Genomic DNA, 17,545 nt, shown 5'->3' with positions numbered 1-17,545 from the left:
AAGAAAGATGAATCAAAATGAAAAAAAGGATAAACGATTATCTGTGACTACCATTTTATAACATTAAAAATATATGAATGAATTTTAGGGAATTAAATTTTCAAGGTAAAATTGCTAAAATGTTTTCGAAGATGTTTCGTGCATTTCTCACAAATGATAAACCCTTTCCTCCAAATTTCTGTAGTCTACATTTCAGAAAATTAAACATATTTTAGAAATATCTTTTTCAATTTGCTATAAATTTCGCAATGTTTAAACTGTATCCAAAATTTGAATAAAATCTGCAATTGAGCATACTCATTGTTGCTAAGCACACTTCATTTTCGAATGATAACTCAATAAAAAAAATTAAATAAAACCTTTTCATAAACAAACAATATGTTATACGTTATCAAGTTACATAAAAAAATATTCAAATCATAGCGATGAACTAATAGGTGTTATAGAAATTTTATTTGGCATATCTTACAAATTTTATTTTAAAAAGCAAGTGGTACATGTATGAAAAATGTTTGTCCAACATGCTTATAGTTTATACCTTTCGAATCATCATCGTTGTTTTCTTAAGAGAGTAGTTAGAGCGATGAAAAGATAACCAAGCAACACCATCTGCATACGAACTGTGATTTCCATGATAATATTTCCCGTTTAAGTTTGAAGAATAACAGCAAGTGTACCACCATGCGCCATGGTAGCTTACGGCACAGTTCAAACGGTCAGCGCAAGTACTGTTGTTGACATCAAATGTTGAAAAAGGAGTATTAAAGTGTATCGATTCTCCTGGAAAAAAGGGCACATTATTGTATCCTGAAACAACGTCGTTATTATGGAACTTACATAAATGAATTTTTGAATTGTTTGAAAGTTATAACATGATCACTCAATATATCAATATAATTTGATACTGATACGTTAGAGAAAAAAGAGCATGACATATTGGAAGTACCTTAATTGTACATTGTACGGGTAGGGTTACTTGCTTTTCTAAGAAAGATAAACCTTTGTTGACTCGTTGAAGTCTCTGTGAACAATATTCGTATAGTATACGGTAGGCAATTAAAAAATGCATCCCTACGTGCTTACGCAATAGAGACAACATCGATATGTCATCATACGTCCTTAATCGATGAGCAACACCAATGTCGTTTAATGACAAAGAGTTTACGATTGAAATCAAAACGAAATAAAACTATTTGTTTTATATTTGTTATTTTCAACGCCGTTTTGATCAATAGAACGTTTTTATGTCTAGCCTATTGGTTTTTTAGCTAGTTAAACCTATTACTTGTTTGGAAGTCGTGTAAAATCAATGATATTACCAACAATGTGTGAGCAATATTATCAGACGCTTTTTTTTCAAAAGTATAGTAAAAAGTATGGGTCACCGGACACTCCGGGCACTCCGTTTTGTTTCACCAATAAAAACTGGCCGCCACGAAATAGCCTAAATGCGGTGCTTAAAAGTGGCGTTGAAACACAAACAATCAATCAATCTATATATATATGTAGGACTCGGAGATGCGATGGGGACGCTGATGTGCGATGGTCACGCTGATGTGCGATGGTCTACGCCGAAGTTCGATGGTCCTTTCGGTGAAGTGCGATGATTTTGCAATGTGACGATTTCAAATACAACGTTATTAAATTAAATTGTTCCGTGTTAAAAACCTTATTTTGACCTATAATGGTTTACTTTTTCAAATTGTGACTTGGATGGAGAGTTGCCTCATTGGTACTCATACCACATCTTATATCTTCATAGGCAGGAAAATAAGATTTTGTGGATGAAGGTTTCATACGTTTCAAAGGAAAGGAAACAGAATGAAACGAACGATTCAAATCCTGATCAGTTTTGAGCATTAGAAGTTGGGGTTACAAAAAGATGTCAAACTAAGTCGGAAAACAAACCATTGGGGAAAGGCAACTAAAGAGAGTAGGCAGGGCCTTTTTCGGGACGTCGGGAACGGATGTTTTTAAGCTCGAGATTTTGGGATTGATCCTTTCGGGACTCGGGAATTCTTTTTTCGAATTTTAGGAATGTTGGGATTTAAATTTCATTAAATTCGAGACCTCGGGATTTCACGTTTTCAAGTCCGAAATTTCGGGATCGGGACCCCTCCAACGCCCCCCGTTGGTTAACGCACGTCGTTACAAAACCTATAGCCCCTGGGTGTTGCTAGCTCATCTCCCCGGACGTGGCTAACCAACATCCCGGTGAACTTCACGCAAGTTTTTCTTAGTTCCATGATTGCTCCTTGTGAAATATTGAATTCTGTAGATTATCCATGATGTTTGTAATTAAATATTTAATTCCTTAACGATATTGTCCTATTATACCGATCATTTACACTCATTTCATTAAATGCATCACTTGACTGCCACATTTACAATGAATGGGACTACTGTCCTAGTGTTGAAGTCACATCATCTTCTATGACGTAACTCTCACAACATTGAGCGCCAAATTTGACTCAATCCAGTTTCTCTGTCTCCGTATTAAAAACATCTTATATTTGACTACCTGTAGGGTTCTACTAAAGGTAGTACCCTACACCCCGTAAAAAATATGTAAAATTTCAAAATTTCAGTAAAAAAATTTTAGATAATGAAAAAACGTTGTTTTCACGTTACACTTTGTACCTGAATTTCCATAAAACTCTCCCTATTCGGACTAAGACCGGGGATAAATTCGTTATCTACGTTCATATCCGTAGATATGGATATTTTAACACCCTTCAGTACCCTGTACACCCTTCGGCTACGCCTCACGATGTACTGGGGTACTTCAGGGTGTTAAAATATCCATATCTACGGATAGGTGTTAAAATATCCATATCTACGGATATGAACATAGATAACTTATAATATTTATATATGTAGGACTCGGAGGTGCGATGGGGACGATGTAGTGCGATGGTCACGATGAAGTGCGATGGTCCACGCCGAAGTACGATGGTCCATTCGCTGAAGTGCGATGGTTTTGCATGACGTTTGGATATTGTGAAGTTTTTATATATAACATGTATAACCTTACATCAAATACAACATAGATTTGCAGGCAGGATAATAAGTTTTTGTAGTTAAAAATTTCATGCAAACAAAAGAAATGAAAAAATTAACGAAGAATTCAAGTCACGAACAGGTTTGAGCAGTGCTGGCGGATATTACAAAAATATTTAAAGCTATGTCAAAGCGACAAAAAGATGAACATGGTTTGTAGATGAGTTAACCAGTGTTCGGAAGAATGGGGCAAACATTTTGTACGACAAATAAAATGTATTGATCTAAATATTAATTTTGACTTCTCTTCAAGTATGCTTTACAGAAACTCGGACCACGAAGAGGACCACACAATGAACTGTTACCTAGAAAGAAATATCCATATTACTTATTGCTCTACATGGAAGCGGGTAACCGGAGACTATATTTTTAAATGTACAAAAACTGCAAAAAAATAGTTGTGTACCTGTTATTTGTATACAGTAACTAGCTGATTGCAGGATAAAGGCGATTATTTAACTCTTACATTAAAAAAAAAATGAAATGCATGGGGTAAAAAAAATACGTAAGCTGACTGTGGGGTATGGGTTTTTTGTTGAAGGCCATACGGTGACCTATAGTTATTGATTTTTGTGTCATGTTGGTCTCTTGTGGAGAGTTGTCTCATTGGCATCCCTACCACATCTTCTTATTCTTATAGACAACAAAAGAACGATATGCACATCACTTGTATAAAAAAAATTAGTAGAAAACAAAACAATTAACTATACTATGTATTTTTGTATCATTCTTGATGACACGTTTCGAACAGTTACTGGACCAAATACGAATAAATCGAAGTCATTATCTGGAATTTCAGTTTGCGGGATTTTATTGCGAGTATGGCCAGTACAGGTGACACAAAGCTGATAAACCTTTTATTCAGAGGAAATATGTGTATGTGTCATTTTTAAGGATAACAGTATGAGGCAGTTTTTAATATGAAAAAAAAGATTTTTAGAGAAAAGGCAGCTTTTTTATATACCCTTTTACCTGTCTTGTACATTCTTAATCAAGAATCAAAAATAGGACTAAATTTGAGGTAGAACAAATTACCCCGGATATTTTTTTTCACAGGGGTGCCAATTTCTTCAAAGTGCTGAAAAAATAGAATTTATGATAAAAACAAGAAATACAAATATTTTAAGGTCAATATCTTGATTTTTATATATAATGATATGTCTGGAAAATAGTAAATTAAACTCAAAAAATAAAAATAAAAGTTAAATATGTGAAATTTACCGTGTTTTGAGGTTTGAAAAACAAGGAATCCATGAGAAAAATTGTCACACTTCAAATCAAAACAAAGTTATGCTTTTTGCTGTCGTTGTAATTTATACAACTTTTTTCCTAAAAAATGAAATTGGTTTAGTGTGTCCTTAATATATAAAAACAACTTTTTTAATAAAGAATAGAACTTAACTTAATTTTACCTACAATGTAGTAAATAGCTGCTTAATATGAGTATTCAAGTCGCCGTGAATAATCGGTAGCGCTTCAAACTGAAATTTATGGATTGCTTTTAAGATGGGATTCGAATCTCACGTTAATATTCTAATATTTTATGTTGAAATATTAAATTGTTATGTTTCTATCACATTTTTTCGGATGTTTGTTCAATTTAAAGAGTCACACTGAAGTAGGTGCCTTTACATAACCACAAAGTTTAACACGGGAATTGATTGTATAGCAATGAAGCCAAAAATGTGTTATACACATAACGAAAAAAGGCCATAGAGGAAAAATTTCAAAATAACAAAATTCTTCTTTTTTGTAATCTTGATCAAGAACGTTTTAGAAAATGGTTTGATATGTAATATATATGGTATGTGCAGACAGTAATTGTATCGCCAACCCACCAACTGTGTAGATACTAGAACTGACATTGTTACATTGTACCACCGTCCTTACACCGGTACCTCAGTCATCAGAAAATAAAACAACACAACAGAACAATCAATTACACTACCAATTTTGACTGTAGGTTAAACATCAAGAAAGTGTTGAATCTATATCACAACAAGGTGTCCATTTAGTACTATGCCATGCAGAAAAAAAACAGATTAATATGTTTGTTACACAAGCCGTTCAGTACTAACTGGTGTAAAATGTTGTCCGGTTGATATAGACGGTAAACCTTAAAAGCCGCAACAATGTATAGATATAGAGACATCCAAATTGAGGTAAACAACATCCCAGTTAAATCCGTCGGATATTTATGGCTTCTTGGCATAAAAACAGAGATCTATTTTCACTCAGATTAGCTGATTTATATCAGATAATTAGATTATTGAATGTGTCTTGTATTTATATGTAACCCCTTTTTATGCGCCACTTATGGGTATTAAGTTTTTCAGTGCGTCAGTTCCTTCGTTCGTTTGTCCGTCGATCCGTCCGTTCCTTTGTTCGTCTGCCTGTTCGTTCGTCCATCTGTCCTGTTTCTTATTACTTGATACCTCATATTTTAATGCTTCTCAAGGGGTTCACAACCAAAAAAATATTGGTTTGATAAACAAAAAACACTCAATGGTCTTGGCCTTCATTATTGTTCAAGATATGAAAATAGATGATGTGACGTATTTTCATGTACTATAATTAATATCTATCGGGCTATTTAAAACATGATTTACCTAGCTAATCAAATGAAAGAAACTCAAGGGAAAAAGGTCTGCCCTATCTTTCCAAATCCCTATTAGTTTTTAAAATGTTTCAGATGAGAGGGGAGTAAACTCAGAGTATATTCAGTGATTTTCTTAAGGCTATAATTCTGATAAGTGAGTATTTATATGAGAAAAGGTGTTTTTAGATAGTTTTCTATCTGAATAAATGTTTGTATAGGTTGCACTTTGTAAATACAGCTGTTTCTCAAACCACATACTGGTTCACAGTTCTAATCTGTAGGTTGCATCTCATAGAGACATAACTTGGGAAAGTTACCAGAAAATATACATGTGAATATTGTTTATATAGAAATCTCTGGTAACCCTACAGTCGAGGTAGGGATAGTTAAGAAATTTAGTATTAGTTTAAACTCTTAGAAGTTCGGGGCATATAAATGTTGAAAATATGCCGCACAGCCCTATATTTTGACCTTTGAAAAAAATAGTAGTGCATATGAACTTTATATTCTGTATGTTTTTTTTTCAAAACTTCATAGTAAAAGTGGTACAGTTTTAGCCTTGGTGGCAGTTCCTATGGGAAAATGCATTAACAGTATTTACAGAAATGCAACCTTGAGAAAGGCATGCACATATAAAATTTGGTTGATTGAACTTGTTTTCTGGCGCTAAGCCCTTCCTTAAACCACAATTATCTTATCTCATTTTAATTTTTAGAAACATCATTGGTTAAAAGCAAACACGTGGAAACTGTGTATATTTAAGACATTGCTAATCGGCGTGTTTTTTTTAAGAACAAGGTAAGTGGGTGTGGTTTATTTTAAATACAGTGTTCGTAGAATATTTTTGATATCACATATCTATTTGTTGAATTATGTTTGTATACATCAGCAGAAGTAAATTTTTAATATGAAAGACTTTATCAATGTTTTAGCTTTCAGGATTCATGTTGATTACTGAAACGCGCGTCTGGCGTATCAAATTATTAGCCTGGTACCTTTAATAACTACTAGTATTGGTAGCATCTGATCAATCGAATTGTTGTGTGTCAAAATGAAGACATTTTTTGTTTACAAACCATTTTCTACATTTGAAAATGCCTGTACCAAGTCAGGAATATGACATTTGTTGTCACTTCGTTTGAAATGTTTAATCATTTGATTTTGCTATTTGATTAGAGACATTCCGTTTTGAATTTTCCCCGGAGTTCATTATTTTTGTGATTTTACATTTTTTATACATGTATAATATTGATAAGCACCATTTTTGTTTTTGTTAAGATCAGGATGCAGAAAAAATACAATACAAGCCTTTAAAATCATCTCACGTCGCTACGAACAATACACACTTTTGTAAAAGTTAGAATATTTTACGTGTTTAATCTGTGTCCAATAGATTTTTTTTTCATACATAGTTTACTGCTAGAATTATTCTTGAGTCAACCTTTTTAAAAATGAAATGATTATCATTAGAAACTCATACATGGACCAACAGGAAAATATTGAAAACGAATGGGGTTAATCTGCATTCTTTAACACAATGTAGTGACCTTTAATGAATTTCTTTTTAGAATTATGATTTTGATAGAGAATTGACTAGTTGGCACTGATACCACATCTCCTTATACCTATTATCTACAAAAGCAGGATCTGCCTACCCTTCCGGAGCACCTGAGATCATTATCAGTTTTTGGTGGGATTCGTTTTGCTTAGTCTTTAATTTTCTATGGCATGTTTTGTGTACTATTGTTATTTTTTCGCCTCTCTTGATCAAATTCTATTAAACAGACATTATATTTTTGGAAGTATTTTATATCCCTCATATTTATGAATTTAAATGCCCCACTGGTATCTTTCTCCCCTCCTCTATAAGAAAGAAAATATCGTTAAACTGACCTTGTGCATGCACCAGTTTTGCAAAATGTACATTTTTCAAAATGCAGAAAAGAAAAAAAAATATCGAGAGTAGATATTATTTTTAATTAACTCACCATAGACGTAAGGATTGAAATTTAGTACGCTAGACGCGCGTTTCATCTACAAACGAGTACACTACTTCTACTGATAATGTATACATGAAATGTAAAACAAAGCAAAATGTTTTCTATTATACATGTTATACTTTACTAAATATTTAAAAGAAAAAAAGAAAAAAATTAATTCACGGTGTTCCATAATGTATTTTCTGCGCATATACGTTTTGTTTAGTTCTTCCTTACATTGGACATATTCATCAGCAATGTAATGCATTCGAATAATATTCTTAATATTGTATACCAACACGATGTGATTAGTTTAAAACGTACTGAACAATCTGAATTTTACTTGTGACGTAAATTTATTTTCATTTTCGTATATGAACAATGAGATTGCTGAATCGTACTGAATTTGCTTAGCACACTTCATTTTCGAATGGTATCTCAATTAAAAAATGAACCTTTTTATAAAGAAACAATATGTTATGCGTTATCAAGTTACATAAAAAATATTCAAATCATAGAGATGAACTAATAGGTGATATATAGAAATTTTATTTGGCATATCATACAAATTTCATTTTAAAAAGCAAGTGGTATGAAGAATGTTTGTCCAACATATTTATAGTTTATACTTTTCGAATCATCATCGTTGTTTTCTTAAAAGAGTAACTATTGCCATGAAAAGGTAACCAAGCAACACCATCTGCATACGAACTATGATTTCCATGATAATATTTCCCGTTTAAGTTTGAATAATAACAGCAAGTGTACCACCATGCGCCATGATGGCTTACGGCACAGTTCAAATGGTCAGCGCAAGTACTGTTGTTGACATCAAAGGTTGAAAAGGGAATATTAAAGGGTATCGTTACTCCTGGAAAAAAGGCACATTATGGTATCCTGAAACAGCGTTGGTATTATGGAACTTACATATATGAATTTACATTTTTGATAATATGGTTTGAAAGTTACAACAAGATCACTCAATATCAATATAATTTGATACTGATACGTTAGAGAAAAAAGAGCATGATATATTGGAAGTACCTTAATTGTACATTGTACGGGTAGGATTACTTGCTTTTCTAAGTAAGATAAACCTTTGTTGACTCTTTGAAGTCTCTGTGAACAATATTCGTACAGTATACTGTAGGCAAATAAAAAATGCATCCTTACGTGCTTACGCAATAGAGACAACATCGATATGTCATCATACTTCCTTAATCGATGAGCAACACCCATGTCATTTAATAATAAAGAGTTTACGATTAAAATCAAAACGAAATAAAAATATTTGTTTTATATTTATGCTATATTCAACGGCGTTTTGATCAATAAAACGTTTTTTATGTCTAGCCTATTGGTTATTTGTCCCAGATGTGGAAAAAGTAAATTAACAGAAATATCGAATTTCGAGGATAATTCTGTATAGAAAGTGTTTAAGTAAATTACAAAATCAAAAGCCCAAATACTTCGAACGAATGGATATCAACTGTTATTTTCATGACTTGGTACAGGCTTGTTCTTTTGTAAAAAAATGGATGAAATCTGGCTTTATAGCTAGCTAAACCTATCACTTGTTTGAAAGTCGTGTCAAATCAATTATATTACAACAATGTGTGAGCAATATTATCAGACGCTTTTTTTCAAAAATATAATAAAAAGTATGGGTCATCGGACTTTTTATCACGCTACAGGTTTTGCAAAATTCTCAGATTTTGTATAGATTATGCATGGAAAATCCATTTTTTTTTATTAAAAGAAAACTTTCTGATCGAATTGTAAGATATAATGTGGGAACAAAGCTCTTATAACATGCTTCCAGATAAGAAAAAAGAAAAAAATGGGGTCACCGAATTTGTTTCCTTGCTACAGATTAAAACAGGTAAATTCACAACACTTTTTATTATAAGGATTACTTTATCTGAGTTCTTTCCCATTATTTGGCAAAGTTGAATAAAAAAAATAATCATACACAAATGAGATGTTTTTAAGAAATTACATACTTATGAGAAAACACTAAATTTTCTGTATTTACATCAAAAGTCTTACACATAAATTACATACTACTCTCAAAATTTGCACATTTAATAAAAAATCTAGACCAACGTTATCTTAAACTTCGAAATCCAAGATGGAGGAAGACACCCGAGCCACCTTAACAGAAATATCCATATTATTATTTGATTATGGACTTTCAAATCAATTGAGAGGCGATAGGATTCGTTGATGTGTACAAAAGAGACTTAAGAAGAAGGTTCAATTCTAATGAAAGCAAATGAACTATAGATATTTCGAAGATATTGCTGCCAATTCTAAAAACGTTAAAAGTGTATGTGGATTAATAGAAAGGGACTAAAAAAGACACAATTATGGTAGTGCCATAGAATTCTTTCTACAGGTTCAAAATTATATATAACACATACAACGATTGACTCCTCTTAGGTGTAATACCACCAATGATTTTCCCCTATTAGTCTTTGTTAAATTTGCACTTTTCAAAAAACAAAAAAACAAAAAACAAATGTTTTACTGCAATAAAATGTAGGATTAATAACCTACAACTGTCAAATTCAAGGGAATATTGTTTTCGACCTACTTTCGTATACAACCGGAAGTGACGTACCATGATTTGGTGGTATTACACCTCTTATATTTGATGTGTTTCCTTCAGTTTTAGTTTGTAACCCGGATTTGTTTTTTCTAAACGATTTATGAATTTCGAACAGCGGTATACTACTGTTGCCTTTATTTGCCTTTGAATATATCTTTCAGCTTACTGCATCATAAACACCAATCAACTGCATATCATTACGTTTCAATTATCTCATTGATAAAATAAGCAACAAATTAATTTTACATAACATGCATACTTTGTTTTGCTCATTGTTGAAGGCCATACGGTGACCTGTAGTTGTTAATTTCTGTGTTATTATGGTCTCTTGTGGACAGTTGTCTCATTGGCAATCATACCACATCTTCTTTTTTAAATAATTTATATACTCTAAATTACAAAATTGAAAGATATTTCTTTTGTATTATTACTTTGAAACGTACATAAAGGATTATCTTAACTTTCGGTTTTCATTTTAGAACACATAATATGTGCTTGTTTTGTATCCTGTATTTAAGAACTGAATTCTTCTTTTTGAAACTTCATTGAGGTATAAAAGCGTTGACCGAAGTACATTTTGTATGACGTGCGAAAGCGCTTCATTCTATAAATGTGCGCACGTCAATGTTTTTACAACCTTATGAAGTTACATAAAGAAGCAGTCAATACTTTTCAACTAGGATCATGAAAACACGATTTTTATCAAGTTGTTATTTAATTTTTATGTGCACTTTATCGTGGGACCTCGTGCCATCATGAATGATAAATTTTATTGTGTAATGAAATTGGTTAAGGAATAACGCGAGATTGCAGTGTAGCCAATCAGAATAACGTATTATAATGAAACATACATCTAATGTAATTATTGAACAATATAAATGTACTTGTATAATCTACCTCTACAGACATCACTGTATTTGTTATTCTTTTAAAAAAAAAACGGATAGGCCGTCCAAATTAACATTCGTATGCCGACTCTTCAGCAACAGTTACATCACATGTATCAGTGTATTCGTATTGATATTATTTTCACCTAAGAAACATAAAATAAATTATCAGAAAAACCATAGCAACAGGATAATGCCCATCACGTTTTACATTTCACTAGCAGCAGTGAATAAGTTTACCTGCATTTCCCGAATAATGAGACGAATATATACGATATTGTTTCTGTTCATTGTCCATGTAAAATCCATGGCGCACAATGTACTTGGTAACACCTTGCCAATCTGTTAACAAGATCTTTAGTTCATGAGGACCATTGGTTGAAATTCTATGAATGTTGTCATTACCTGTAATTTGTATATTTTAATAATAATAATTCATTTTATAAAAATGTCACATATTTGTCTACAGATTTTTATACAGATTGTATATTATACATTGCACAATATTAAAATAAGACAAAAGCCCAGCCTAGAAAGGCTTATGAGACACTATATAATATACAAATATATATCTATTTAACAAATACAAAATGTAAAACATAGTACAATGTCAAAACTGCTTAAAATTCTCCGAATTTTTCACATATTAAAAAAAAAGTAAAATTAATTGATTAAAAAAACCATGATAACTTTTAAAAATAGAACTTGTACATTTGTATTTATCATTTCTTTCGACGTAAATTTTTCGTTTAGCATCATTTATTATCTGTGAGGAGGTCTTTTAATGTCAATATTAACTTAATCATTGAACATTTACTGACTTACAAACCGTAAAAAATATAAGAAAAGTACATAAAAAGGCCTTGCAGAAACCTATTTCCCCTGAATTAGACGAGTATAAATATGTTCAACTTAAATGATAGTTAAACAGTACTCAGACTGATATACACAATTAACAGTTACCAAATTGCAATGAAAACGGACCGATTTAATGGCATTACTTCATATAATTATGTATTTATCATAATTTGTTGTATCATTAAAATATCACCAAATGATAGTTTTACAAAATTAGGGGCTACATTTATATTTTTTAGCCAACTTTTCAAAATATCGATTTCTTATTTAATCAATGAGGCATTCAAAATTCCATACAGACCTCATTTATAACTGACCAATGAATATTCTGCCCAACAACTTCATGCTATATATACTTGATGTTTTTTTTTTTATCTGTCAGTGTAATCTTGAAATAGATTCGTAAAGATCAGACCTTAGAAAACAGTAAGTAAACTCTTCAAAGAACATGAATAATTAGCTTTTTAAAAAGCTTGTTTTAGAACTTCTGATCGAACAGACATAAATGCATAAGGTCTTTCACAGTATTCATCCGGTAAATGTTCATTAAGTTTCTGATTCGATAATTTTCTTACATTACTTTACATGCGAATGCAAAATAATTAGTTTTGTCTATTAAGTCCAATTAATTAATAGATCTTTCCTTATTTGTTTACTTTAAAATAAAAACTATGCATGCAAACTTCAATGAATAAAACTGTATTAAACTAGGTTTCACTTGCCCGATCAAAACGTGTTAGGTGAGATATATTCGCAAGTTCAATGTATTATATGAAAACAAACTCTTTAATTTAATTTATTCCCTTTTCATGTCTAAATGAAGCAAACACATCTGAAAAAAAACTTTTATCTTTCTTAGTTTTATCCTTGCCTGACAAAAAAATCATATGTTAAGAATCGTATTAAAACAGAAGATAGAAACCATAGAAAAAAATATATAAAACTTTTTAGTAATCAGTCAGTTATGTAATATATTGAAGAGAGAAAAAAAAAACCCAAAACCCATAAATATTTAAATAGAAATTGTACATTATAGCATTTTACAAGATCTTGTCTTAGTGTGCTAGTACAGGGAAATTAATTCAGTTGATTGATTGTTGTTTGCTTTAAGTCCAGTAGCAAATATTTCATGCATGTTTCAAAAAGACTAAAACACATAAATTTTAATTAAAATAGGTAGGTCGTGCAATAGGAGATCGACAGTGAGGTTGGACGTGAAGCTTTAAAACACCACTGGAAAATGAGGATATATTGAATAAGGACAGAAATTTAGACTTAGAACAGCTGGCTACATTCGGACCACTCAAATAATAGGTGCAAGACTTTTTTAATTTGCCGAGAGCGTTAATCCATAAAATCTACCCTGAAGTTGATCATCGATGTTTACGTGTAGTTTACAATATCATTTCACGCATCCAATTAAAGTTAGATACTTTTAGCTCGCTTTAGTAACTTTGAGAATTCTGTGAATCTGTATTGTGTATTGTACTTCAGTTTTGTGGTATAATATTCTGTACTACCGATCACTAACGCTCTCCTGGTTGGTCTCGTGTGGGGTGTTCGCCTCGAGAGGGGGAGGTCATTTGTTAGAATTCCTAACGGGTCAAACAAATACGTTAATTAAATTGGTATTCTATTTGAACGATAAACACGTGGCACCATAGAGTAAGAGCACAGACTGACCGGCTCAGAGTCGGAAATGTATCCGGGTCGGGTGACTTTTCTTCCTACGAACTAAATTAAATATCTTGTGAACTTACACGATAAAAAAAACCGACTCGGAGGTTAGTGTAGTAAAAAACTTATATTTACATGTTATCGTCCTGAATATTGATTTTATTTGCCGCTGGTCGTCATCCATTATCATTATTTATTTTACCGTTATATTATACAGTGAAGTGTTTTTCTTTTACTGGTTTATATTACAGCTTCTTAAATTTTCACCGATCTAAAATTAAAATAGGGGGGTGGGGTGAAATTTTTCAACCAAACAGTTGGGAAATCTTTGACGGTAAATAATATTAAATGAAATGTGCCTTTTCGGATGTATAATATTTGACGGTAAATATTATTGAATTAACTCCGTATAACTATTATTTAGTCATGGATCGGTTTTGAGCTAACTATTCTGTATTTATACGCATTTTTCTATATAAAAAAAGACTTATACAAAAAAAGAAGATGAGGTACGACTGCCAATGAGACAACGCTCCACCAGAGACCAAAATTCCATTGAAATTAACAACTATAGGTCACCGTACGGCCTTCAACAATGAGCAAAGCCCATACCTTATAGTCAGCTATAAATGGCTCCGAAATGACAATGTAAAACAATTCAAACGAGAAAACTAACGGCCTTATTCATATATAAAAAAAATGAAATTTGTCTCTAAAAAATTTTATTTATCTGTGTCTTTGGGTTGCTGTCGAATTAATGTATACCTTTATCTTATTTTATTCAAAACCAAATGATTCACTTGGGTATAGAAACATCGAAATATCTTGGCCACTCCCGTCCCTCAGTATACCCTTGATAAATTGGTAAGTCGTTTGGCTTATTCGATATATAAATACGAACTTTTCCCGATCGAAATATAATAGGTATTAAATAGGAATATATATCCGATGCCTGGTGTAGTGAGAATTTCACGCTATCTATAACTTAAAAAAAAACATTAGAGGGAAAGACGATCTACGCACAAGTTGAATGATTGAAATGTGTAAACAACAAGAAAGGTCACCTAAATCTTTTCAAATAAGCCGCATGGCTGATTTTCACATTTTTTGTGACTTTTGCTAGAACAAAACCGATCACCAAGACACTATAAAAAATTAAACGCCCAAAATAAGTTGAATCCTTTTATAAATTGTTGTCAACATTGTTTTATCATTTTTTTTTTGCTGTTATGACAACTATTATACCATTCCGAGATATAAATAAACTTGAAACAGCAATTGTTGTCACCTAGACGAGACAGCCGTCATTGTACGCTGCAATATATGAGTTATTGCCACTCAATAAAAGTTGTTTTTCTGCTCTAATCCCCCCCCCCCCCCCCCCTATTACTACAACAACGTTTTTTAATGATAAAAAAAGATCAAATGCAAAGAAAAAAATGATAGAAGAAATGCTAAGATTTACGCTTAAAAATTTAAATGTAAATAAAAATGAAATATATAAAAATTGGAAAACTGGTTGAGACAAATATCAACTGAAGACAAATGATTATAAATCAATAAATGAAGCTGATTAATTTATCACTCCTTTGTGTCCAGTGGCAAATATGTCATGCATATTCACGACTAGATGCAAAGTGGATCAATCTGAAGAAGATACTTACAGTTTTAGAGTGGCACTTTTTACAATAAGGCAGAGCGTTCGCTAGAGGTAAAACGTATGCCGTAATATAATAAATTAGAGGAGCCATGATGATCGAAATTCGAAAGTAAGTTAAGCCACCCTTCCCTCTTTTTTCTCCACGATACACGAATGCCATAAACAAATTGTCATGAATTTAAAATCAATAACGGCCACTATAAGTAAATGAGATATGGACTTTTTTTTTATAAATAGATTACTATTGCAGCCAATATTTCCCAGTTCGGGACAGGTTATTATTTCCACAAAATACCGTTTGATTATTGGTCTGAGATATTTAAGCAACAAAAAGCACTTTAAATTAAAAAAAAAATGTAAATTATGGTAGTTTGCCAGGTGTTTTTTCCGATCCTATTTCGGCCCCCCTGATTTTAAGAGGGCGTATCTAATTAGACAGGCCCGATTAACTTTAAGTAAATTGAACCTCAACTTAAAGACCTACACCGGGTAAATAAGTTCGAGGTACAATAAGTAGACAAAAGAAATCCTTTGTGAAATGAGATCGTCCCAGGTATCTTAGATAATTATTTTGCGTTGAATAACAATGAAAAATGCACGAGCAGGTTTGTAAGAGGAGGTTTACATACACCAATGAAAAAAGTCATTCTTAGTGCTTTGCTCATTGTTAAAGGTCATACGATGACCTTTATCTGTTAATTTCTCTGTCACTTGGTCTCTTGTGGAGAGGTGTCTCATTAGTTATCAAACCACGTCTTTTTTTGTGTACACCTTTTAGGTATTTGAAACTCTGCACTTGTTTAACTGAGCATTTGCCCCGCTTTAATTCTGATGTAATACAACCATTACGTTTCCATGTGGCGTCATATATTTTGTGTCAAAATTTTTTAAGGGAACCTTTGCGATGCCCAGTTCACGGGTGTCATTCGGTTTAACGAGAGAAATGGTCGTGAAAGAATATCTAACGGCGGTCAAATATTGAGAGACGATCGTGAAAGCTCTGGTAACGTATCGTGAAAGACATTTAAGGAAAATTCTAGGTCAGAATCTTTGAAAAAATCGCTTAATTTTCAAATCGCGGAACAAATCCGAACAAAAAAATATGTCTGTCAAAATGGTTTAGTTTTCTCAACATAACTGTGAAATAAGATAGAGAAAATATGCAGTACTTTATGAAAAAACACAAAAGGCGTAATGCATGTCTATGAAATAAATTACAAATAACACGCTTTTTGTACCTATAATAGTCATATTTCAGTTTATCGTGATATATTTGAAATTTAAACTTTGGTGTATCTGATAGTACAGTAAAATGAAGGTATTTTCTTCTCTTAAAAGTATTAATTTGTATATGAAAACCTTGAATTTGTTGAATATCCATCAAACTTGATCGTGAAAGATCAGGCAACGCATTATTTTGATCGTGAAAGATAATGCGTGACCAGACTTACTACTAGTAATTAGAAATCAGTATTTTTTTTACCATTTGATAAACCTGCAACTGGTTGAAGCCTGTAACTAATTTGATAAGGATGAACATTAAAGCTATTTTTTTTATTCAACACTTTACCTCGAAAGTTAAAAAAACAACAACTAAAAACGTCTCTAAATAAGTTTGAAAGGTTCAGCTGTGAGAATCGTCAAGTGCAATTCAGGCAGACCGACACTATTTAGCCAATAATATGGATATGCAACGTTTAAACCAAAATGATATCCATCAAACAAAAAATTACAGCAAAACAGCATCTTTCATGAGTAATTTGAGATTGAACGAGAACCAACATTTTGTGCAACAGTACTTTTTTTAAGTTCTGTATATACAACGCAGATGTGGATTGATTTAACTATATACTACAGACTATAGAATACCAGAGCGCAAATGCTATAATGTCTAGTCTGTTTTACTTATGATAGTTAATTTTTTGAACGTCTATAATATCAAGGGTTTTACTAGAAGTGTCAAATGCGCTTAATGCGCTTAATGTGTTTTTGCACATCTGATGAGTTAAGCCTTTTCAATTTATTTTTATAGTTCGTTCTTATGTTGTACTATAATACCACTGTCTCAGGTTGGGGGGAGGGGGGGGGGGGTCTCGCTAACCCCGCCACATTATTTATGTATGTGCCTGTCCAAAGTCAGGAGCCTGTAATTCAGTGGTTGTCGTTTGTTTATGTGTTACATATTTGTTTTTCGTTCATTTTTTTTATACAAAT

The 17,545-nt window shown here is 32.1% G+C and overlaps 1 protein-coding gene across 3 annotated transcripts in view; it reads right to left on the bottom strand.

Annotated features, from left to right (window-relative positions):
- Window positions 1-438: 438 nt before the first annotated feature.
- Window positions 439-17,545, bottom strand: part of LOC143052163 (uncharacterized) — a 43,246-nt gene continuing 26,139 nt past the window's right edge. Inside the window, exons 13-14 of one of the 3 annotated variants that reach the window (XM_076225114.1) lie at window positions 11,377-11,541; window positions 439-780 (exon numbers count right to left, since the gene is read on the bottom strand). In XM_076225114.1, the coding sequence (XP_076081229.1) occupies window positions 533-780; window positions 11,377-11,541 (413 nt within the window). In that variant the 3' untranslated portion in view covers window positions 439-532. Of the gene's footprint in view, window positions 781-8,171; window positions 8,510-11,376; window positions 11,542-17,545 lie in introns of those variants that run through there. The other 2 variants (XM_076225115.1, XM_076225116.1) reach the window with 2 other exon arrangements.

Source organism: Mytilus galloprovincialis, chromosome 11 (assembly GCF_965363235.1).
Source record: "Mytilus galloprovincialis chromosome 11, xbMytGall1.hap1.1, whole genome shotgun sequence".
Taxonomy (NCBI): Eukaryota; Metazoa; Mollusca; class Bivalvia; order Mytilida; family Mytilidae; genus Mytilus; species Mytilus galloprovincialis.
The sequence above is the reverse complement of the archived record's forward strand: the minus strand, read 5'-3'. Positions and strand labels throughout refer to the sequence as shown.